At 41.9% G+C, this 23,366-nt stretch overlaps 1 protein-coding gene and 1 long non-coding RNA gene across 2 annotated transcripts in view; one reads left to right on the top strand and one right to left on the bottom strand.

Annotated features, from left to right (window-relative positions):
* Nucleotides 1-1,419: 1,419 nt before the first annotated feature.
* Nucleotides 1,420-4,200, bottom strand: LOC114010387 (uncharacterized). The gene is made up of 2 exons (XR_003551809.2): nucleotides 4,012-4,200; nucleotides 1,420-3,921 (listed from the first exon to the last, which is right to left on the bottom strand). It is a non-coding gene; the product is annotated as an uncharacterized LOC114010387 (long non-coding RNA).
* A 390-nt stretch (nucleotides 4,201-4,590) lies between these two features.
* The window catches only part of VIRMA (vir like m6A methyltransferase associated), a 28,477-nt gene continuing 9,701 nt past the window's right edge, over nucleotides 4,591-23,366 (top strand). The window contains exons 1-17 of the mRNA XM_055799499.1: nucleotides 4,591-4,717; nucleotides 6,288-6,403; nucleotides 6,648-6,734; nucleotides 7,138-7,186; nucleotides 7,795-7,963; nucleotides 8,861-8,983; nucleotides 11,298-11,591; nucleotides 12,102-13,254; nucleotides 14,254-14,745; nucleotides 15,344-15,498; nucleotides 16,918-17,000; nucleotides 17,483-17,576; nucleotides 17,698-18,242; nucleotides 18,818-19,053; nucleotides 19,810-20,062; nucleotides 21,612-21,829; nucleotides 23,068-23,200. Coding sequence (XP_055655474.1) covers nucleotides 4,655-4,717; nucleotides 6,288-6,403; nucleotides 6,648-6,734; nucleotides 7,138-7,186; nucleotides 7,795-7,963; nucleotides 8,861-8,983; nucleotides 11,298-11,591; nucleotides 12,102-13,254; nucleotides 14,254-14,745; nucleotides 15,344-15,498; nucleotides 16,918-17,000; nucleotides 17,483-17,576; nucleotides 17,698-18,242; nucleotides 18,818-19,053; nucleotides 19,810-20,062; nucleotides 21,612-21,829; nucleotides 23,068-23,200 — 4,263 coding nt within the window. The 5' untranslated portion in view covers nucleotides 4,591-4,654. The remainder of the gene's footprint in view (nucleotides 4,718-6,287; nucleotides 6,404-6,647; nucleotides 6,735-7,137; nucleotides 7,187-7,794; nucleotides 7,964-8,860; nucleotides 8,984-11,297; nucleotides 11,592-12,101; nucleotides 13,255-14,253; nucleotides 14,746-15,343; nucleotides 15,499-16,917; nucleotides 17,001-17,482; nucleotides 17,577-17,697; nucleotides 18,243-18,817; nucleotides 19,054-19,809; nucleotides 20,063-21,611; nucleotides 21,830-23,067; nucleotides 23,201-23,366) is intronic.

Below are 23,366 nucleotides of genomic sequence, written 5' to 3' on the forward strand. Positions count from 1 at the left end.
ATCCTCTGCGCTCGTGTTGCTCAAAACTTGGTTTTTGTCATAAAAATAACTGAAAAGGTCACTGAGTGTAGGGTAAACATGTAACACCAACTTTCCCCCAGGAAATCCTGTGGTACCTGTAGTTCTTTGTCTGTTTCCAACTTTAGTGTGGCGCTGCTTCTCTGAATTTTCGCCGAGGTGATGGTCTACAACATGCTTTTCTTCACTGCCGTTCCTTGTGCTGGTGCAGGTTTGCAGCTTGCAGTGCCTTTTATTTGCACATCGGTGTCTTGGTTTGGCAGACGGGAGAGGATGTGTTTCACCGCTGGGGATCCTGTCGGCAATCTGACTAGTCCTTAGCACCCAGCACCCTTGTCCAGCCCTGCCGCGGCTTGGTGCAGCGTGGTTGTCCTTGCAGGGACTGCCACCGCATTTCTGCGTGATACTTGATGTCCTTCGATAGACAGCCTTTGCACGATGTGAGAGGGCTGGAGTGATTTTCACCCTTTCTGCTATAAAATTTTGAAAATGACATTCACTGATAGCAGATGCTGCAATTTGTGGGGTAAAGATGGCAAATTAATTCCTCCTGTTTTTAAAAGCAGTGGCTGAAATTGGCCATGTAAATCTGGCATCCAGAACCACCTGAGCTAATCGTGCCCCTTTTGTCAGAGGGTTAGGGTGCCTGGGTTTCTTTGTACATTTGCCTTCAAACTTTCTGATGCATTGAGTAAAACACATGAAGCAGAGCACTGGGGTGTGTGTCCCTAGTGGTGGCCGCAGCTGATCGGTGCTGGGCATCTGAGGAGCAGGGCTGGTCCTCACACAGCGAGTTTGCTTCGTGACCTTTGCCTAGCCTCAAGAGGAGGGATTTCATGGTATAGAGAATTTGCACGGTTTTCCTTTCAGGTCTTAGTTTAGTGCAACATCTTAAAAAAAAACAAAAAAAAAACCCCAAAAAACTTTAATAAAAAAGCCGAGAAGTACATTTCTGAAATGACTTTGCATTGGGGCACTGCAGATGGATAGTGCGTGCTTGCTTGGTGGGTCATCTTTCAGTGAGATTTAATCATTCTAGATGGTTTCTCTCCCAATGCCTGCTTGGCTTTTGAGAGGGAGCCCTTGCCTTTGTGAGGACGATTTTTGGATGGGTACCTGTTCCTTTACTTGTGATTTATTGTGTACTGGCTTATGTGTTTCTTTTTTTTCTTTCCTTTTGTGCCTTATTGGCTCATCCTATCTTGTCTCTCTCCATCTAGGAGCATCAGACTCGCCAGTTTATTGCTACGGAAGGCTGCCATTATGTATAGTAACCCCTTTCATAGGTTAAGCTGTACCCCAAAAATATTTTTAATTCCCATTATGTCTTTTGGGTTCTTGATTAATCCATGTTTATTTAATTATTTATTTATTTTGGAAGCCGCTTGCCACTAATTGCTACTGTAGTGCCATTACCTTTTATTTTTCTCTTTCTTGGGCAATACATTCCCTAAAACGCCTGTTTTCCAGTCACCGTTCCCATTCCACCCTCTTTCTTTCATGCCTGTAGTATCTGGTCTGACAACATGCACCAGTTGTTCAGGTTCCTGTGTTGTGTTGCCCAGGTTTCCTGGTGTTTGCGTACTCCCATTCCGGTTGCTTCTCCCTGGCCGTTTGTTATCCCAGGGCATAGTTAAGCATAGTCTTTGCATGAAATCTCACCTTCTGGATGACATCAGTGTTGTTACCTGCAGGAATGTACTAACTAGGGCGCTTTGTTGCATGATGACCTCTCAAGGCTCCTCCCAGCACCTTGTTGCCGTATTTCTCTCCGCTGGTATTCCTTGTTTCCTGCCTGCTGTCCATCTGCCTAATTTCCAGCCCCATTGCCAACTTTAGTGTAACTGTTTCTCAGTCCTTTTTGTATTAGTTCTGGTTTCCCACCACACATCCTTTTGTGCCACTTTCAGGACATTTCTGAAACTACTCGCACCTTCCTTTATGCTAAGAAGCTGGTCTTACCATCACCCACCCCCCAACCATGGCAAGAGACCTGCGTGCCCTCTTACCTCCTCCATGTTCCTGAAGCTTCCTCCTCTCACCCACTGACCCATTCTTTCCAGTTTATTTTGAACAAACCTGTGACTTTGCATATCTCATTGTCTCCAGGTTTTTCCTGCGAGTTCTGTGTCTCCCACCCTGCTTTATTTCTCCATAGGAGTGTCTTCAATTCACCCCAATACCACCTGCAACTTTGTTATCCTTTACTGCACAGACCTTTGGTTCATGCCAGGTCTCCCACCTGTATCACTCTTCCCCATCAGTGCTCATGTTTTCTTTCAGAATATCAACTTTTTACAAATGGAATGGGAGAATTAGCAGAGCTGTATCATTTTGTTGCAATGCGTTAATGGTTACCACCAACTGTTTTTTTTTTTTAATCTCCCTAAGATAATTGCTGCTGCTAACCAAATTCTGTGTTCTCCACTTTCATCAGCCAATAAATAACTCTTCATTGATAGCCAAATCATTCCCTGAAATCATGTAACTGGGTGTGACATTCAAACATGGCCGCTTTACCTTGCAGCAGAGAAATGCTAATGACTTGTAAGCCCAGCCATGGGCTGAAATCAGTGACGTTGGATTTAGAGCCATCTGAATTAAATCCTGCAAAGTCAATTCTTCTCACATCCAAAGCCATAGCTGTTACCAGCAGCGAGGAAATCACTGCAGATAAAAACGCAGGGCTGGAATTCCCCTGCCAGTTACTGAAACTACTCCTAGCTGACCTGGTTGCAATACTGTTCCAGGCTGTTCCAGGAGAGAAGCCGTCTGACTGGGACTGCGATGCTCTGGCACAATTGTAGGCGTGATGATGCCCATGTTTGGAGTAGATATGCAATACTACTTTTGCACAGAAGTCTCTGAAGAGACCATACACAACCAAAATAAGCCATGGCAAGTGTCACTAGCAGCTAGTAAGGCGTTGTGCTACTTTAGCAAAATAGATGTAAAGTTCTTTGGTTTTCTACATTAAGAAAAAAAATAACTCCAGGAGTTTAGATCTATTTATCCATCAGGTTGAGAGAGCACTCCAGTTTGGGGCAAAAATGAGAGCAGGTAAATCTGCCAGCATGGCCAGGGAGGTCCCTTGATTTTCAAATTCTGAAATGTTTCTGTGAAGGGATTTGCAGTATTTAACTACATCTGTTGAAATGAGGTGGCAGTACTAGATTCGGAAGCAATTCCAGTCAATGCGTCTCCTTGCACTGCCACAAAACACTTCTTCAGGTGTGCCAATAAAACTGGTTATGGAACTGTGTGCTGTGGTCCAGCTCCCCAGCATGTGGTGCGGGGATGGGAACTTCCTGAACTAGTTTTACTGCTGAAAATGTATATATTGAACCACAGCCTTGTTTAAACCGATGCAATGTTTTCACCTAAAGTCCAGCCTAGGGGACTGCCACTGCTGGTGCAAGTGAAACTCTGGAGCACTGAGAAAGCAGCAAGTTTAGCTACTGAAACAAAAAAGGGACTTGCCAATTCCTGGTGTGCACATAAACCGGCTTATTTAATTAAGAAGCTGTTCCAGAAACAAGACGCAGATAATATGGTATAATTATCACCGTTAAGGAAGGTGCAGGTACGTGGCTGAGGCTCCAGTTGGCAGTTCAGAGATGCTACACATCCTTTTCTAGGCTTCCTACAAAGGTAACGTGGCACAGTTTTGCTGTTACAGACGTAGAGCTTGTACACAAAACTTGTGTAACCACACACCGCTTGCGTAAGATCAACTCCACATCACTCTCCTGGCCACGGGCTGATTTTGGCTTCACGGTGTCTTCAATGCATGTACAACTTCAGTGGCTGTTGCAGAAGGGCAGTGGGTGCCAGGCAAGAACATCAGGAGCCGTGGGGCGGTCGCAAGGAATTGTTCTACGTGTACTTGAGAGTTTCTTACGCCTGAAAAGGGTTAGTTTTAAATAGGGAAAGGCTGCAAAAGGAATTTCTCAAGCAGGACTTAATTTAGTCAGCGTTGAGCCGAAGCCAAACCTTGTGAAACCGAGCAGCAGCAAGGCTTGGGGCAGGCCTCAGCGGCGCCCGGCCACGCTCACGGCGCACACAGAGCCCCGCTGGGCAGCAGGGTTACCCCCCACCCCGCGCACCGGCTCAGCCCGCAGGCAACGAGCGCGGCGGCAGCGGCCCTGCTCCCGCCGGGGGGGCAGCCACCGCCGAGGGACAGCCCCCAGCCCGCCCGCGCCTTTGCTCCGGCCCCAGCACAGTCCCCCGGGCCGGGGAGCAGCGGGGGCGGACGCCCCGGAGCCCCGCACCGCCGCCGCCGCCCCCGCGGGTCCCCCGTGGGCAGGGCAACGGTGGAGTGCCCGCCCCTCTCCCTCAGACCCCTCCCCCGCTCCCGCCCCGCCCCTCTCCCTCAGACCCCTCCCCCGCTCCCGCCCCGCCCCTCTCCCTCAGACCCCTCCCCCACTCCCGCCCCGCCCCTCTCCCTCAGGCCCCTCCCCCGCTCCCGCCCCGCCCCGCCCCCGTAGCCCCCGCCCGCCCGCCCGCCCGTTCTCGCTCCGCCTCGCCCTGCCCTGCCCCGCTCCCGCGGCCCTCCCCCGCCAGCCCCTGCGCGCTGCGGCGGCCCGGAAGCGCTCGCGCGGCCGCCCGGAAGCCCTTCCCCCTCGGCCGAGCCAAGATGGCGGTAGACACCGCAACCGAGCTGCTGTTTTTAGACACGTTCAAGCACCAGAGCGCGGAGGTAACGCGGCGGGGGGTGTTAGGGTCGCAGCTCCCCTTCTTCCTCCTCCTATTCCCCGGCTCTACTGGCGCTCTCCTGCTCTCGCTGGGGCCTCGCCGGGCCGCCGCGGCTGCGGGGCTGTGGTAGGCCCCGGCGGTGGCCGTCGCCTCGGCGGGTGGCCGGGCAGGAGGGAGTAGCCCCTGGCCAGGGGCTGGCTGTGGGGCGATCCCCACCCCCTCCTCGCCTTGCCCCCGCAGCCTTGTCCGGGCCGCGGTGCCGGCCCCCGCGGCGCGCCCAGCCCTGCGCTGTGCTGGCAGCCCGGGGTGCCGGGGGCTGAGGGAGCGTGGGGCGGCGGGCAGGCAGCGCAGAGCTGCAGGTAATGGGGAGGAGAGGCTAGCGGGGAGCGAAGAGGGGGAAAGTGGTTCGAGTAGCCCAGTAAGGAAGTCAGGGAAAGAGCCGTGCCAGCCACTTGTGAGATCCTCAGTGCTTTTCTATAGCTAATGAGGAGGGAAAGTATTCGTGTGTATGTGAGATAGTCCCTTAGATTTATGATCTTAGTTCCTTAGATTTATACATTGTGAACAAAATATTTCAAGCTTGCTTTAGCAGTGGGAGATGGTGCAGGTATTCCACTTGGAGGCTGCTGGGATCTTGTCCGTCCTTGAAGCTGCTTGTGTTGCAGCAGGCTTGCCCAGAGCTCAGCCCATTGTGCTGTTCGGGGAGGAAGAAGGGGACTGTCGGGGGGAAAACAAAAAGTCTACTGTAACATGAGAAAGATGTTGCAGAATCATAGAATATCTCAGCCTTGTTCACGGACAGGTATAAGGGAAAAAAAGGAAGTATTTTGAGCTGATGCTGTGATTCAAAATAAATGGGAAGTTATTCTGGAGTTGTTTCTAGCTGCCAGGATCAGGGAGACCCAAGTATATTTTTAATTCTACTATTTAAGACAGTATTGGACAGGAAACACTAGCTGCTACTGTTCTACTCCAGGGCAGTATGTTCTCTTATTGAATGTTTTTTAATTGTGTATAACGTTTTTGGCACTTTCATTCTTGCCCAAGACATTTCCCAAACCTGAACCTTATTGAGATTTTATTACAGGAAAAAAAAATCAAATTGGCCTACAAGAAAGCTAGAGAAGGACTTTGGTAAAGGCATGTAGTGATAGGACAATGGATAAAGGCTTTAAACTGAAAGAGGGTAGATTTAGATTAGATATTAGGAAGAAGTTCTTTACTGTGAGGGCAGTGAGCCCCTGGCAGGGGTTGCCCAGAGCAGCTGTGGATGCCCCATCCCTGGAAGTGCTCCAGGCCAGGCTGGATGGGGCTTTGAGCAGCCTGGTCTGGTGGAAGGTGTCCCTGCCCGTGGTAGGGGTGCTGGGAGCTAGGTGATCTTTAAGGTCCCTTGCAACCCAAACTGTTCTATGAAAAAAACGCCAGCCCAACAGTTTTGTCTTAACTGTTTAACGGTGTTCAGCATTTTACAGAATTGAATTTTTTCATTATTAGAATTGCAATATTAATTTGGTTAATAAAGAATGTTGTTTGCATTTTACATTCTTAGACTTTCTTTATTCTTTGTGTTGTAGCAAAGTACCAATATAGATGTAGTTCGTTTTCCATGTGTGGTTTACATAAATGAAGTACGTGTCATTCCTCCTGGAGTGAGAGCTCACACAAGTTTGCCTGACAGTAGGGCTTATGGGTAAGTGAAAGATACTAGCTATCTGATTTAGGAACACCTTCCTATTATTTTTTTCTTGAACTTTAATATCTCAATTCAACCTCCTATATAAAAAGGTAAAATGCATTTATGTGTTTGCTGAATTTGTAATTATTTTTGGGAATTACTTAAACAGTATAATTTAAAGCATTTTTTCCCTTGTTAGACCTACTAACTTTGATAAAGAGCTTGACTAATTTAATTTCTACTTTTGTTCTGTTTCCAGAGAGACGTCCCCACATACATTTCAACTGGACTTGTTTTTTAACAATGTTAGCAAGCCAAGTGCCCCTGTTTTTGATAGGCTGGGGAGGTAAGTACTCTGCAGATTAGTCTGTGACTTCATTATCTACCTTTTCTTCCTGAGAATTTTTTAGTGCAGAAAATGCACAATAGAAAAATCTGTATCTCCCGTGATTTTCGTGTTTGGTCTGGGGTTTGCTAGTCTGTGTTCTTGCCCTTTTCCTCCAATCTGTATGGGAGGGCAGAAGTTCATGCTTGAGGCGGAAAAGAGTCTATTATTTTTAAACTTACAGAGCCCGTATATATTAGTGAAACTTATTTTGTTGAAATAAGTGGTTTGCACTCTTGTCTTTAAGGGCATGTATTTGTTCAGTGTTTTATTATTGGCTTATGTGTTTAGTACTGCTGTGTTTCATTTCTGTAAACACGCTTTATATTAGTGGAAAACCAACTTTGTGTATTTTATTTAACAGCCTTGAATATGATGAAAACACTTCAATTATATTCAGACCCAATGCAAAGGTAATGCAGTGTGATTTAAACTTCTGTTTCTACATGCTTGTCATTTAGGTATAGATATGGTTGCCTGTGGTGCGTTGGCACTGTGTAAAGCATCTGTTGTTTAAAATCTTAGTCTAAAACCTACCTGTACTGTTCAGATATTCGTTACTTTAGAGTCTGCATCTATAAGTAGAAGATTTGATTGCTGGACAAGTCCTATGGAGATTACCCACAAAACTATCCACTACTTGTGAGCAAAGATGAATTGGAATGTTGTGGCTGCAGGCCACAGCTAAGCACATAATTTTCAGTTCTGTTTGGGTTTATTTCATTCAGATCAGTGTTTGTATGACCCATGATAACGTGGGTTTTTTTTTCATTAATAGGTGATTAGGCAATATATTGCAAGGAATTGAATACTTTTAGAGAAAGAGTATTTGTTTGTTGTAATGATTGATTTATTTGAAGTTTTTCCAGTTTTCAAAACTTGGGGCAGAGAGGTATTTTAATGTTTGGTCCTCTCTTGCTTTTATGCAGATACTGATACAGTGATATTCAAATAAATATTCTGAAGTTGTCTTGTGTTGTTTTTAAGTGCTTCTTTTTTTTTTTTTTTTTTTAAACAACAGGTCAACACGGATGGATTGGTTCTAAGAGGGTGGTATAACTGTCTGACTTTAGCAATTTATGGCTCAGTTGACAGGGTAATAAGTCATGAGAGAGAGTCACCTCCACCACCCCCACCTCCGCCACCACCTCCCCAGCAACAGCCTGGTTTGAAAAGAAACCCGAAACATGGTAAGCCTTATTGAGAAGACAGATTTTTATTTTTTTTTTGAATTAACATTATAGTATCCCATCTGAAAAAAAACTCAATTCTTTAACATTTTAGAATTCAGCGGCTTTATTTTTCTGGCTTTATGTCTTTGTTCTTTAGTTTTGTGTTTTCTTTTAGATTTGTATTGAATGTTTTAAGTAGATTCTTATTTTTTTTGAGAGTGGCTTACCTGATCAATTGCTAATTACTTAGAATGGTCAGAATGCAGGTTAATTTGTGTGAACTCATTAAAATTTAGATTATTGAAATCTTAAAAAAAAGTGATTAGAATAGTATTAAAATCATAACAAGAAAACTTCACAGTCATAATTAACTTTCCTTTTGTGACTTATGTGTAAAATACATCACAGAAGAGTGTTTGCTTTGCATCGGTGTTAGAATGGCCATGAATAGGATCCGTGAATAGGTTTCTGTTTCAATTTTGGGTTTAGTTTTAAAATTAGAACTGTCCTGTTCAAGATACTTTAAAAAAAAAGTTTACATTTTAATCAACTGTTTTTTACAACACAGAGTATTTGAATTTTGCACCCCAACAGCGGTAACTCAGATATTATTGATAGAGTTACAGTATTGCTAATGTCAAAGCCAAAAATGGCAATTACCCATGGCAATTTTAAGCCAGTATTATATTAAAAGACCATCAGTGTTAATAAGCTTGCTTAGTGATGTAGTTCTTGTTTCTATCAAAAGTGACTTCATAAAACTGCCTCGCATGCTGCAGATGCAGAATACAGATTAAATAACAGCTGGGAAATTAAGGTGTTCCTAGTCAAAAGTAGTACTGAAAAACTAAGATTTCCTGCTTCTATTCCTGTGATTCCATTAAATGCAAGTTTTTATTTTCACAATAAATATAGTTGATGGAGAGAAGGAAGACCAGTTCAATGGCAGCCCTCCGAGACCACAACCTAGGGGACCAAGGACACCTCCAGGCCCTCCTCCTCCTGATGACGATGAGGATGAACCAATGCCAGTGTCAGGTAGGATGAAGAAAGGCTGTGTTTTATCTGCTGCACATCACTGCTTAGTGGAGGCAGAATTCTGCGTTTGTGCTCGATATGATGTTTCCTGTCTACTGTTACTCCTGCTGCACAGATGGGAAAGGGATTTGAAAGAAAAATTGTTGGCTATAAGTTGTATAAATTTAAAAGTTAGACTTGAGAATATCAGCAGTTGACTAATACACTGCTTGAACATGCTGCTCATATTTTGTTGACTCTGGTATTCATTGTCCTTCTCAATCCCTCTGAAGCATCTGCCAAGTTCTCTCTTCTCTGTATAGGTTAAAAGTGCCAAGAACTCTCTGTATTTCTTTATATAGTCTTAATGAACTAAGTGATTGTTGCTTGTGTTCAGTCTAATCACGTGAAGATTTTCCTCAAGATGCGCTTTTTATTTCCACTATGCTCAATGCAAAATTCTAAAACATACATGTTGCTGTAAAAGACAGCAAAAAATGTTTCTATAAATACATTAGCAACAAAAGGAGGGCTAAGGAGAATCTCCACCCTTTATTGAATGTAGGGGGAAACATTGTGACAAAGGATGAGGAAAAGGCCGAGGTACTTAATGCCAACTTTGCCTCAGTCTTTAATAGTAAGACCAGTTGTTCGCTGGGTACCGAGCCCCCCTGAGCTGGAAGACAGGGATGGGGAGCAGAATGAAGCCCCCGCAGTTCGATGAGAAATGGTCAGCGACCTGCTGCTCCACTTAGACACACAGAAGTCTATGGGGCCAGGTGGGTCCACTCAGGGTACTGAGGGAGCTGGCGGAAGTACTCAGCCAGCCACTTTCCATCATTTATCAGCAGTCCTGGCTAAGTGGGGAGGTCCCAGCTGACTGGAGGTTAGCAAGTGTGATACCCATCCACAAGAAGGGCCAGAAAGAGGATCTGGGGAACTACAGGGCTGTCAGACTAAGTTCAGTACCGGGGAAGGTTTATCAATCATCCTGAGCACCGTCACATGGCATGTACAGGACAACCAGGTCATCTTGGCCCAGCCAGCATGGGGTTATGAAAGGCAGGTCCTGCCTGATTAACCTGAACTCCTTCTATGACAATGTGTCCTACTTGGTGGATGAGAGAGAGGCTGTGGTGGATGTTTAACTAGACTTCAGTAAAGCATTTGACAGAGTTTCCCACAGCATTCTCCTGGAGGAACTAGCTGCTTGTGGCTTGGAGAGGTTTACTCTACACTGGATAAAAAACTGGCTGGATGACTGGGTCCAAAGAGTGCTGGTGAATGGAGTTACATCCAGCTGGTGGCTGGTCACAAGTGCGGTCCCCCAAGGCTCAGTACTGGGTGCAGTCCTGTTTAATATCTTTACTGACAATCTGGATGAGGGGATCGAGGGCACCCTCAGTGAGCTGGCAGGTGACACCAAGCTTAGAGGGAGTGTTGCTCTGCTGTTGGGCAGGAGGCTCTGCAGAGGGATCTGGGCAGGCTGGACCGATGGGCCGAGCCCAGTTGTAGGAGGTTCAACCAGGCTCAGTGCCGGGCCCTGCCCTTGGGTCACAGCAGCCCCAGGCAGCGCTGCAGGCTGGGGCAGAGCGGCTGGGAAGCTGCCTGGGGGAAAAGGGCCTGGGGGAGCTGGCTGACGGCTGGCTGGGCATGAGCCAGCAGTGTGCGCGGGGGGGGCAAGGGGGCCCACAGCATCCTGGCCTGTATCAGAAACTGTGTGGCCAGCAGGAAGAGGGCGGTGATCATCCCCCTGCACTGGGCACTGGTGAGGCTGCACCTCAAATCCGGGGTTCAGGTTTGGGCCCGTCACTGCAAGAGGGACGTTGAGGTGCTGGAGCGTGTCCAGAGAAGGGCAACGGAGCTGGTGAAGGGTCTGGAGCACAGGTCTTGTGAGGAGCGGCTGAGGGAGCTGCGGGTGTTTAGTCTGGAGAGGAGGAGGCTCAGGGGAGACCTTATCGCTCTCTACGGCTGCCTGAGAGGAGGCTGTAGGCAGGTGGGGGTTGGTCTCTTCTCCCAGATAACAAGTGACAGTACAAGAGGAAATGGCCTCAAGTTACACCAGAGGAGGTTTAGATTGGATATTAGGAGAAATTTCTTCACAGAAGTGGTGGTTAATCATTGGAACAGTGCGCTGCAGTCACCATCCCTGGAGGTGTTTAAAAGATGTGTAGACACAGTGCTTAGGAACATGCTTTAGTGGTAGACTTGGCAGTGATGGTTGGACTTCATCTTAAAGGTCTTTTCCAACCTAAATGATTCTATGATTCTGTATTATTGATTATTTGTTTTCAGAGACGTAGTCTTACTTCTTAAACTTTGTCTGTATTTTTAGTGGTTGGGGAAAAAGAAGATGATGTTGACCATAGGGAGGATTACTTTGAGCCCATTTCTCCTGATCGAACATCCATTCATCAAGAAAGCCAATATTCTGATGATGGAGAAGTGGAGGAAGATCAACCAGAAGAAGGAGAAGATGAAGATGATGTGGATGTTGAGGAGGAGGAGGAGGATGATGATGATGATGATGATGATGAGCATACAGTAGAGAGCATTGCTGATGAGGAAGAGGAAGAGGAGGAGGAAGATGAAGATGATGAAGAGGGTGAAGAGGAGGAAGAAGGTGAAGGTAAGTGAAGTTGTAAAAAGTTAACAAAAAAAAATCAGGTTTATGAAATGTTGATGGCAGTATGATTGTGCTGACAAGGTGTGAAGAGAACTGGGTCTTTTTCCCTTGGTCATTGCACCATTGCCCGCTTATTTATGGTTCTGACATCTCTCAGCGACAGTATTTTGCTGTGGAATATTTATATATATATAAAATATAATAATAGAGGAATATAGATACAGCTTTTATAGGTGAGAATGAACATTCAGTCTTGTTGCCTATTCTGTTTAAAAATGTTGGGAAGTGGCGAAAGAAATTTCTTAACTTAAAAATCAAGTAAGGTTGGTTAAGTAATAAAAGTCAGTAGACATCTTCTTGTATTACTTAAAGTTCCCACCCATGCCTATGCAAAGGGTCAGACTAGAAGTTTTATTACTTTTTGGTTTTTTTTTTTTGAGAAGGTTCTCTGCAGTTATTAACTAGTTTATTCATGACCAATTTTGTTTCATAACTGAATCTTTATCTTTTTAGGAGATGACGGATATGAGCAGATTTCAAGTGATGAAGATGGAATTGCTGATCTGGAACGTGAAACATTTAAGTATCCAAGCTTTGATATTGAATATACTCCTGAGGATCTGGCATCTGTGCCTCCTGTGACGTACGAACCTTTTGAAAGGGAGCTTGGACCTCTTCTATACTTCAGCTGCCCTTACAAGACTGTATTTGAAAACGAAGTTGGTAAAATAAAGGACCAAGATCCAGAAAAAGAGAATTCAGGGGCAGTGGAAGCCTCAGTTAAATTAACTGAACTGTTGGAATTATATCAAGAGGAAAGGGGTGCAAAGTGGGTCACTGCATTAGAAGAAGTTCCAAGTTTAATAGTAAAAGGATTGAGCTACCTGCAGGTGAAAGACACAAAGCAAGACTATATTACCCAGCTAGTAGACTGGACCCTGCAAGCTTTAAACCTTCAGGTAGCTCTCAAACAGCCCATTGCTTTGAATGTCCGACAGCTCAAAGCTGGGACAAAATTGGTATCATCGTTAGGAGAATGTGGGACTCAAGGAATAACAGCACTCTTGCAGGCAGGAGTTATTAACGTGTTATTTGAACTGTTGTTTGCAGATCATGTGTCATCCTCCCTTAAACTTAATGCTTTTAAAGCTTTGGATAGTGTTGTTAGTATGACTGAGGGAATGGAAATGTTTCTAAGAGGTGGTGTAGATGTACATGAAAAAAGTGGTTATCAGAAACTCCTGGAACTCATACTGTTAGATCAGACTGTGAGAGTAGTTACTGCTGGTTCTGCAATTCTCCAGAAATGTCACTTCTATGAGATTCTGTCAGATATTAAAAAGGCAGTTGATCAGTTAGCAGAGAACACTCCTCCTCTTCCCAATCACACAGAGCCAGAACAGGACCAGGAATTGGCAGGTCTTGAAAGAACCAACCAAGAATATGAGAATGATGTGGAGGCTCCTATGGACATGGATCATCTTTTGGAATCTTCTAATATAAGTGAAGGAGAGATGGAAAAACTTGTTAGTCTTCTTGAAGAAATCTTCCATTTGATGGAAACTGCTCCTCATACAATGATTCAGCCACCTGTGAAATCTTTCCCAACCATGGCACGCATTACAGGCCCTCCAGAGAGGGATGATCCTTACCCTGTCCTGTTTAGGTATGGCAGTTGCAAGTTCCTATTTCCTTCAGCTTGATGTAGATATTTTTCAGGGGTGACCTTGTTGACTAACACTTTTCTAGATGTTTCACTACTTACTTTATTAGAGGCTTCTAGATTGTGCTCATAAAGTCTGAGACAGTTTGATAGTTAATGTACCTGTTATTTTGTTGGCTTTCAATGTAACTTAGCATGCATATAATGAGAGGTTAACTCCTTGTTATTACTGGTACCAGGCTAGCACATCAGTGGCATTCATAGATCCTAGTTGCTGTACAAGTTCATATTTAAAAATTATTATATATAGAGAGTGTTTTCCGTTTGTCATCTTGGAACACGTGTACATGTATGGATAAAACAAGTCTGGAATACTGCTGTCTGTATGCTGAGGTGGCAAGATACAAGCCAGCCCCGGCTGGAAGTCCTGCAGTTGTGTCAGTGTAGCTCACTGTTTCCCAGCATAGGTTGAGGGGTTGAGGCCCTGCCTGCTTTAAAGGATCCCATGGGTTATTTCTTTTAGCAAACTTCTCTCCGGAAAGTATTATTGTAAATTCTAACAGGTTTCTTTGATAGTAGATGTGTAGGTCATGGCTGAATAGAAGTATCTACATGAAAAGAGTTTTCAGATCACCTCTTACATAAGCTATAATGACTATAATCTCTTAGCACACTTCAAACATTTAATGCAGCATCGATGATGATTCAGATACAGCAAATGTAATAAAATATAAAGTGTCATTTTGGTTGTAGATAAGGTGAGGTTGGTGGGGGTTTTTTTGAGATCAGAACTTTAGGAATTTATTTCCTATAAATGTTACAGCAATTATGTTTTGTAAGATTAAAATTTTGTACTACATAATTAGTTCTTATTTCTCATAGTCTGCAGAGCAGTAAGTACTGAAGCTAAGAGTCATGTAACTTTCTGTCATGTTATTCTGCAGTGTTGACAGATGATTGTAGTATTACTGATTATTTTCCTGTTTGTGGTTTTTTTTTCAGGTATCTTCATAGTCACCATTTCTTGGAATGCATTACTTTGCTACTTTCTATTCCAGTGACAGGTGCACATCCAGGTGTGCTTCAAGCTATACGAGATATTTTGCGTTTCCTGGCACAGTCACAGAAGGGTCTTCTTTTCTTTATTTCCGAGTACGAAGCAACAAACTTGTTGATTAGAGCACTTTGTCAGTTTTCTGATCCGGATCAAGAGGAAGGTCTCCAATCAGACAGTGCCAACGAGGATACTTTTGCCCTGTGGCTCCTGCATTCAACACAGACGTTACAGTGCATTTCGGAATTATTCTGCCACTTTCAGCGGTGCACAGCCAGTGAGGAGACTGACCATTCAGATCTTCTAGGAACACTTCACAACCTTTACTTGATTACCTTTAACCCTGTGGGAAGATCTGCTGTGGCTCATGTATTCAGTCTGGAGAAAAATCTCCAGAGTCTTATTACTTTAATGGAGTACTATTCCAAAGAAGCTTTAGGGTAATTTGTGCATTTATTTATATCCTTTATGTTTTCACAGTTTAAAAGTATTTATCTTTTATAAATAATTCAGTAAATCTAAAATATGTTTTCCTTTTAGATTACCTTGTTTTTATTTAAAAACAAAGCAAGCAAGTAAGTAGGCAGTTTTCATTCAAGCATAAAATTTGCCTGTGAAACAAGCGAAAGATTTGACTGGGGGAATTGGATACTATACGCTTCTCTGGGTGGCAGTCTCTCAGTTCCTCAAGTTCCTATAAGTGTTAAAACCATTATTTTCTCTGGACAGGCAGTTTTACTACTTTAGGTAGCAGTGCTTTTAAAACAAAGTTGTGGAGAAAGATTTGTGTGCTGCTTGACTTGTTCATCTTTTGTGGATGCTGAAATAAGTATGAAGCCAATGTAAAAGGAAGCTTTCACTTTTCAAAAAATGGGAGAAAATGGTTAGAGGATTTCTTGTTGTTGATAATTAATTGGGGCAATCCTTGGTGAAGGTAAAAGGTCTGTAGGTAGATTTTTAGGGCTGAACGAATGAAAATCTAACAGCCAGCCAGTTGTATTGGATGAGATCTAAAGAAAATCCTTGTTGTTGTTTCAGAGACTCAAAGTCTAAGAAGTCAGTTGCTTATAATTATGCCTGCATCCTTGTTTTGCTGGTGGTTCAGTCTTCCAGTGATGTCCAGATGCTGGAGCAGCACTCGGCGCCTTTGCTGAAGCTTTGTAAAGCAGATGAAAATAACACCAAATTGCAAGGTACAGTATGTGTCATTATCAGCTGAATTGTTTGAATGTATAGAAGAAACCTTTTATATGTGGGTAATTGGTGCTTCATGATCATCTGGTGTGGGTGATGTATATAAATGACATTTGTTTTCCAGCTGCATCGGATTAGTTGAGCCACTGAGATAATGTGGGTTTTTTTTTTTCTGTTAATGAGAGTTAAATAGGAAATTCTTTACAGTTAAATTATTTTTCAAGTAATATTAACTACCATGAATTTTGGGTGATGACAGGAAGTTTGAAATTATTTCTGTGTTGAAAAAAGGAGAGCAAATTTTAGTAAAAATGGATCAACTTGTCAGTGAGCTGACTTTATTTTTGTTGTTCCCTTTAGTGATGTCTTTATATACTTACAGGGTCTTTATATACTAATAAATACTCATGGGACTGTTTTTTGGCACCTAGGCCAACTGGCATGAAATAGCCCATGTTACCCTGCTACTAAATCTTTTGACCTTCAAACCGTGTCTTGGTGTGTTTTCCCTGGTTTGTGTTGACTCAGATCAGGCCCAGGTCATTTGGAAAAAGCCTGCTAGGGACCATTCTGACACCTGAATGTTGAACATCTGATGTCCAGACTTGGGCTCTGCCCTGCTTAACTGACTCATATAGACATACCAATAATTTATTCCAAAACTTAAATGCACTGAAAGAAATCAGAATTCTTCAAAGTTTTAGTTTAATTACCTCCTCTGCCATGCTTTTATTTCTTTGCTCCTCACCTGATCATCAGTTTCATGAGAAGCACAGCTAGTTTATAAAATCAGATCATGAAATCAGTCTGAAAATAGTTGTCAATTCATACCCAGTCAACCTTTGAACCTTCACATTCTTTTAAATATTTTCAGGATCAATAGGTTTTCAAACTTTAAATCTCTTGTCCTCAAAAATTGGGACTCTTAGGTTATTCTGGACTAAGAGAGAGACTGTTAATCTGTAAGGACTTCCAGAGAGAGTGTGTGTTACTGGTGCAGAGGCTGGCTCCATGCAGGCATTTCATAGGAGTTCTGTACATTAAGGGGAATGTGTTTTGGCCCTTGCTCTTGATGGCCTTTTCTTTAGGTGACAGTGAGACTCTTAGAGTCTTTTATTTGTAATTAAACATTTTACAATACAGATAATAAGTTGAAAATTATTTGATTGTTTGGGTTAACTTGAGCTAGATTTTGTCTGTCTACATGAGGTGTATTGCCTGTTCTGAACTCTGATTTTTGTTGATGCTTTTCAGCTGGCTACAGCTGCAATGTACGCCTCAGAACTTTCAAACTTGGCCTTAGTACCTGTTGTGTTATTTAAGTACATTTGTACTAAAAAAAGTTTTATGTTCATGAGTGACATAAATGCCAAAATGTCAAGTTCCTTGATTTACTGTTTTCTTTTATTTTCTCACAGAGCTCAGCAAGTGGCTTGAACCTTTGAAAAATCTTAGATTTGAAATAAATTGTATTCCAAATCTCATTGAGTATATCAAACAGGTTAGTAAAGTACAGATAGATGCTATCTTTTAGTTGTGCTTCATAAGCTTAGACCTTTTGTAGTTTGATATTTTGTCTTGGGTATGCACTAACATATGAGATTTTAAAATATATACTGTTAGTCAAAATAGATGTTTTTGTTAAAGCGTATGATCTAGACCAGTTCGTGTAATTAGTGATATTTATTGAAACGAAATCTTAAAGTAACTACATGATGCAAATATCCAACTATTTAAATCTTTTAGCTTTCCATAAAACCACAATGCCAACATTGACCCTCCTTTTTTTTTTTTTTTTTTTTTTTTTTTGCTTCTGCTGTATTTGTGCCTCCTTTTTGAAAGGTGGAATAATTGAACTTAAATTTTGTGAAATATTTACCGTAACTAAATACAGAATTTGAATACTAAGCTGGTGATATACTAATGGTAATGTCCTTCCTTATAATATGGGTTCTTTTTTTTGTTTGTTTGTTTCCTGTAAAGAATATTGACAGTTTGATGACCCCAGATGGAGTTGGTCTTCCTACTGCACTTCGAGTTCTTTGTCACGTTGCGTGTCCGCCCCCTCTGGTAGAAGGTATGGTTGATACATTTCTACTACTTAACACAGAAATCTTTGTTTTCTACTTAAGCATGTCTAAAGTGTAACTGTGATCACCCAGGAGAAATTAGACATATGTTATTTCTTTTCCATACAGGTCAGCAGAAAGACCTTAAATGGAATCTTGCAGTTATTCAGCTCTTTTCTTCTGAGGGAATGGACACCTTCATCCGGGTATTACAGAAGCTGAACAGCATACTTATTCAGCCTTGGCGACTCCATGTCAACATGGGCACCACACTTCACAGAGTCACTACTATTTCTATGGCTCGCTGTACACTTACTCTCCTTAAAACAATGCTAACAGAACTCCTGAGGGGTGGATCTTTTGAATTCAAGGACATGCGTGTTCCATCAGCACTTGTTTCTTTGCACATGCTGCTGTGTTCTATTCCTCTCTCAGGCCGCTTAGATAGTGACGAACAAAAAATTCAGAATGACATTGTTGATATCTTACTAACTTTTACACAAGGTGTTAATGAAAAGCTTACCATTTCTGAGGAAACTTTGGCGAACAATACTTGGTCTTTAATGCTGAAGGAAGTTCTCTCTTCAATTCTGAGAATTCCCGAAGGCTTTTTTTCTGGACTTATACTGCTTTCAGAGTTGTTGCCTCTTCCGCTGCCCATGCAGACAACTCAGGTATAATTTAAATTTATTTAGTTTTAAAGAATTTTAATTCTGTATAACCCTTAGACCATTTTTTTTAGTTGTGGAAAAAACAGCTATGTGAAAGAATTAAAGTTTCTGTAAAGCAGTTGTATTCATAAAGATTCTTTGAAGATACATCTTTGTCATCAGAAACAAAATCATTATTTTTTGGAGCATCTTTTTAGATTAGCAGTTTTATGTTGTTGTTTTGTTCCTTGTGAAATTTTCTAGACTCCCATTCAATTACTAGAATGATTGGCTATGTAGCCTTTGAATTTAACCCTGAATGCCAAACTCTTGGTATGTTAAGACTTGTCTTTCTTTTGGCATGGCTCTTGTATTTGTTATCTTTGAGTAAACATAAATGGTGTGTGGCAACCCGTGGTCCTGAAGGAATGCCTAATTTGCTGGAATCGTGCCCTACCATTCAGTGATAGTAATGAAAATGGCGCTCCATGTTTTTGAGGACAGTATTAGAACTTATTCTTTATTTATACTTTGTGATAGAATTCAGGTTTTATCATAAAAGTTGAAAGGGAAGATCTCTTGTCCTTCTGTTCCTGCAGGTAATTGAACCGCACGATATTTCAGTGGCACTCAACACCAGGAAGCTGTGGAGTATGCATCTTCACGTTCAGGCCAAACTGATACAAGAGATCGTTCGATCTTTCTCCGGTTCATCTTGCCAGCCTATTCAGCATATGTTGAGACGTATTTGTGTGCAGTTGTGTGACTTGGCTTCACCCACAGCTCTTCTTATCATGAGGACTGTATTGGATCTGATTGTAGAAGACCTACAAAGGTATCTTTATTTCCTATTGCAAGAATTTCTTTAATGAACTGTTAAATTCACCTTGGTTCTGTGCAGTAGATTTAGCAGGAGGAAAATACTTTGAGAAATATTACTTATCCGTTATGAACTCCTATGAATTCTCAGTGCAATGCTGTATAATCTGTCCTGATAATGCTTAATGTTGCCAAGGAGCCATCTCATACTTTTAAATTTGCATGTAGACAGTTCCACATTGTATGCTTATGGTAAGTATTTTAAGAAGATTTTCTTCAGGCTGTCCCTGCTAAGCCTTTTGTCATTTGTGAAGTGCTTCTAAAAGACCTATCTTCTATAAATAAGAAAAGTACGCCAGTAAAGTTTGCTATACTGGGATTTGCATATTAACAGCAAAATGTGTAGTTGTTTGTAAGCTGGAGGAAATTGAATACTACAAATTCAGAGGGTTTTGAAACAATGAGTACTATTTTTTTAAAAGTGTGATTATCCACATAGAATTGGATATTGTTTGTGTAAAAGCATATTTATCTGTGTACAATGAGATTCCCTGTAGTATGTTGAATGCATAGCAGATTAATTTATGATGCAACCAGAAGTCATTTAGTTAAGGCTGAGCAGTTTTCAAAAAGTATATGAAACCCTAAGTTTAAGTGTGTAAACTAGGTGTTTTTTAAAAAAATGCAGAATTATTAGTCCCGTAATGGTTGTTTTAATAGTTTTTTAGATCACTGTAAATGGCTTTTTCAAACTGCATTGATACCCTTTCAGCAACGCAGAAGATAAAGAGAAACAGTACACTGGACAGACCACTCGATTGCTTGCTTTATTGGATGCCCTGGCTTCACACAAAGCTTGTAAATTGGCTATTTTGCATCTTATCAGTGGAACTACTAAAGGTGATGAAAAGTATGCAGAGGTTTTCCAGGAGCTCTTGGCTTTAATGCGATCAGCTGGGGACAATGTCAGTCATCAACAATGTGCTGAATATGTAACTTCCCTTTTGCAGTCCCTCTGTGATCAGGTATTTTCTATTTTTAATGCATAAGTGTTGATAATTGTAGGAGACAAATTATATGAGGTAGTTTCTTAAGTGACTGCTTTTTTCCAAAAGAAAAAAGAAAATCCACATTGTTAAAACAGAAAGAAAAAATATGGATGGAGAATGTGTATGCTTGGCTGCTTTGGCAGACTTGCTGTCTTGTTGCTCTTGAATGTAAATCCTTTAATTTTATGCTATCTCTTTTGGATGATGTGCATTATTCTGGTAGCTTATTAGAGACCAAAACCTGAATGGCACAAAGAACGACTGTCCCCTCAGCTGAGAGGGATGCCATTTTTCCCTGTGGGCCACTGGCAAAACTTGAGTTGTCACTATTCACTTCTTACCTAGTTGAAAAAATTAGTATCTCTTAGTTGCCTAAATGAAACCTCTTTAAAACGTATTCCAAATATAAAGATACGTAAGATATTCTGCTACCATGAAACTCCATTTTAAAAAAGACAACCCACAAGTTACTAGAGAAAGGTAAGAAATGTTATCTGAAAATTGATTCACAGACTAGCCCCAGTAGTTTCCATTAGTTGCATGCATCGATTTGCATGTCATTATTTGCCTTACTAGTTGCATGTATTTATTTGCTTTAGTGCTTACCCATTTCTTCAAAAGGCATTTGAGCATTGTTGGTCAGTAGAGATTAATGAGCCATTTGGATATAAGCAAGAGCTCTTTGCCCATGCACGTCCCTTCTGAAAGCCAGTCTTGTTTTATTTTATGTAAAATATGGAGGGGGCAGTAGACCTTAAACTTCCTGGGTGGTGGTTGCAGCCTCTTACTTTTTCATAGAACCACGGAATCATAGAATATCTCAAGTTGAAGGCGACCTGTGAGGATTATTGAGTACAACTCCCAGTGCCTCACAGGACTACCTAAAACTAAACTACATGACTAAGAGTGTCATCCAAATGCGCCCTGAACTCTTGACAGGCTTGGTGCTGTGACCACTTCCCTGGGGAGCCTGTTCCTGTGACCAACCACCCTCTCAGTGAAGAACCTTTCCCTAATGTCCGACCTGAACTTCCACTGATGGTTCATTCCATTTCCTCGTGTCCTATTGCTGGTCACCAGAGAGAGATCGGCACCTGCCCCCCTTGAGGAAGTTGTAGGCTGTGATGTGGTCACCCCTCAGCCTTCTCTTCTCCAAGCTGAACAAACCAAGAGACCTCAGCTGCTCCTCGTATCTTGATGAATGTTTTGAAATCAAGGGACAGTTTGGCTATGTAGGCAAGAAATTGTGTGCATATTGTCCAATGACTGTTTGGCTTTTAGTTGTGGCTCTGCTATCACATTTCACCTGTTGAAGCTTTTATGTTTTTAAGAATTAATTTGGTTCTGTTAAGGGTTACAAACCATTATTGAAAAGGATACTCTAGATTACTATTTTACTGGTCAACTGGAATAAGATGACCAAGGGGTAGTGAAAGAACCTGGTGCTTCTGAGTTAATGTATGGTTTATACTTACTGCTGGTATACAGAATGCATTTTTCACTATGTGTATGACTTTTTTAATAGGATATTGCACTCATTTTACCAAGTTCATCAGAAGGCTCTGTGTCTGAATTAGAGCAGCTTTCCAACTCCTTACCAAGCAAAGAGCTGATGCCCTTAATTTGTGACTGTCTGATGGAAACATTAACTAATTCTGAGAGCAGTTATAATTGTCTGCTGACCTGTATCCGAACAATGATGTTCCTTACAGAGCATGACTATGGCTTCTATCACTTAAAGAGGTATGGTATTTTAAGATGTCACTGACAACTTGAAATTATTTAAAAATTTTTGTAGTGTGAAATTATTTGCTCCTCATCTAGTAGGAAATACTGAGGATAAGGCACCTGAACTTTCATTTCTCTCTGGGGCTTCAGTGTGTCAGTCAGTATTTTGGTCGCACTTCACTTGAGATTTTACCTCTGAATCATTTCTGCAGTATGCACACAGGAACACTTTCCTTCAAGAAACAAAGCATTGGAAAAAGTTTTGTACACTCCGTTTCTCCACTCCAAGACTGGAGGATAGAATGAGATGTAGTGCTTGTGTCTTTCCCTCTTGAGTCACTTAGTAGTTAGAACTTTCATCTGGGACATTGGAGAGCCATCTGTCATTCCCTCTATTTTGGGGGGATTCTGTTTGCCTTTCCACAGAGTGTTCTGACCTCCAGGCAATTAAAGCTTTTGAAATGAAGATATATTTTTCTTAAATTACTTCTGTTGACTCCACTCCTTTTTTAATAGAATATATACATGTATTGAACAGTACTGTGGTGTTTGGCACTTAATTCCTTGTCCTGTATTTGGACCTGTCTGTCCACTGAAGGTGAGGTGCAGAGAGGCAAGAAACTTGTGAGGTTCCCAAAGAGAAAATGGTAGTACCTGGAGCCTTGTCAATAAAAGGTCGCTCAAAATGCTCCTCTAAGCAGTGCTACAGAACTCTGCCGCTCAGACTGCAAGAAGCTACAGCCCACAGTGAAAAATAAGCAGGTTAAAGATGCTGTTTCTATGTTCTCATACATCTAGCTGTCAGCTTCAGTGCGCAGCCTTGGTATTTCTGTGTTGATGATGACCTTTTCCACTTGTTTCTGCAGCTAGGTATCATGGGATGCAGTAAAATGTAACGGCAAGCATGAGCCTCCTTTATACACATGGCCCCTTGTGCAAGCAAATGTTTCAGTACTCCTATCCCTTTATTGCCAAAGATGAAAATGTAATTTCTTGCAGGCTTTAGAGGTATAGTTGTAGTATGTATAGCTGTCTGTGTGCAGTCTGAAATATCTGCAGACAACACTGGTGAGAATAACAGTCTAGTACAGAGACCATAATGAATCTCCAGCTTTGTAATAAAAACTCAGCTTGATAATTGTAAAATTTACCAAAATTATTTTGCATATCTGTTATTTTCTTTTAAATTGCAGTGGAATGGTCACAGTGTATGCGCTAACAAAGTATTTTCTCTCTTTTTGTTATGAAAACAGCTCTCTAAGAAAACACAGCAGTGCTCTGTACACTGTATTAAAGAGAGTAATAACTAGTTTTAGCAAAGACACAGGTGAACTGGCCTCTTCTTTTTTGGATTTTATGCGGCAGATTCTAAACTCTGATACGCTGGTAAGTGAATGTGTATTGAATACTATAGACAAACTCAGCAGCTTTTCTCTGAAATATGCAGTGTGAGATGTGCAGGAACAATTATTTCAGAAAGCAATTGACTATGGAGATTGCTGCGTAAGGCTTTTCCATCAGTAGTGTAGTGTTAGTGCCATCTTTAGTTTTT

Source organism: Falco peregrinus, chromosome 3 (assembly GCF_023634155.1).
Source record: "Falco peregrinus isolate bFalPer1 chromosome 3, bFalPer1.pri, whole genome shotgun sequence".
Lineage (NCBI taxonomy): Eukaryota > Metazoa > Chordata > Aves > Falconiformes > Falconidae > Falco > Falco peregrinus.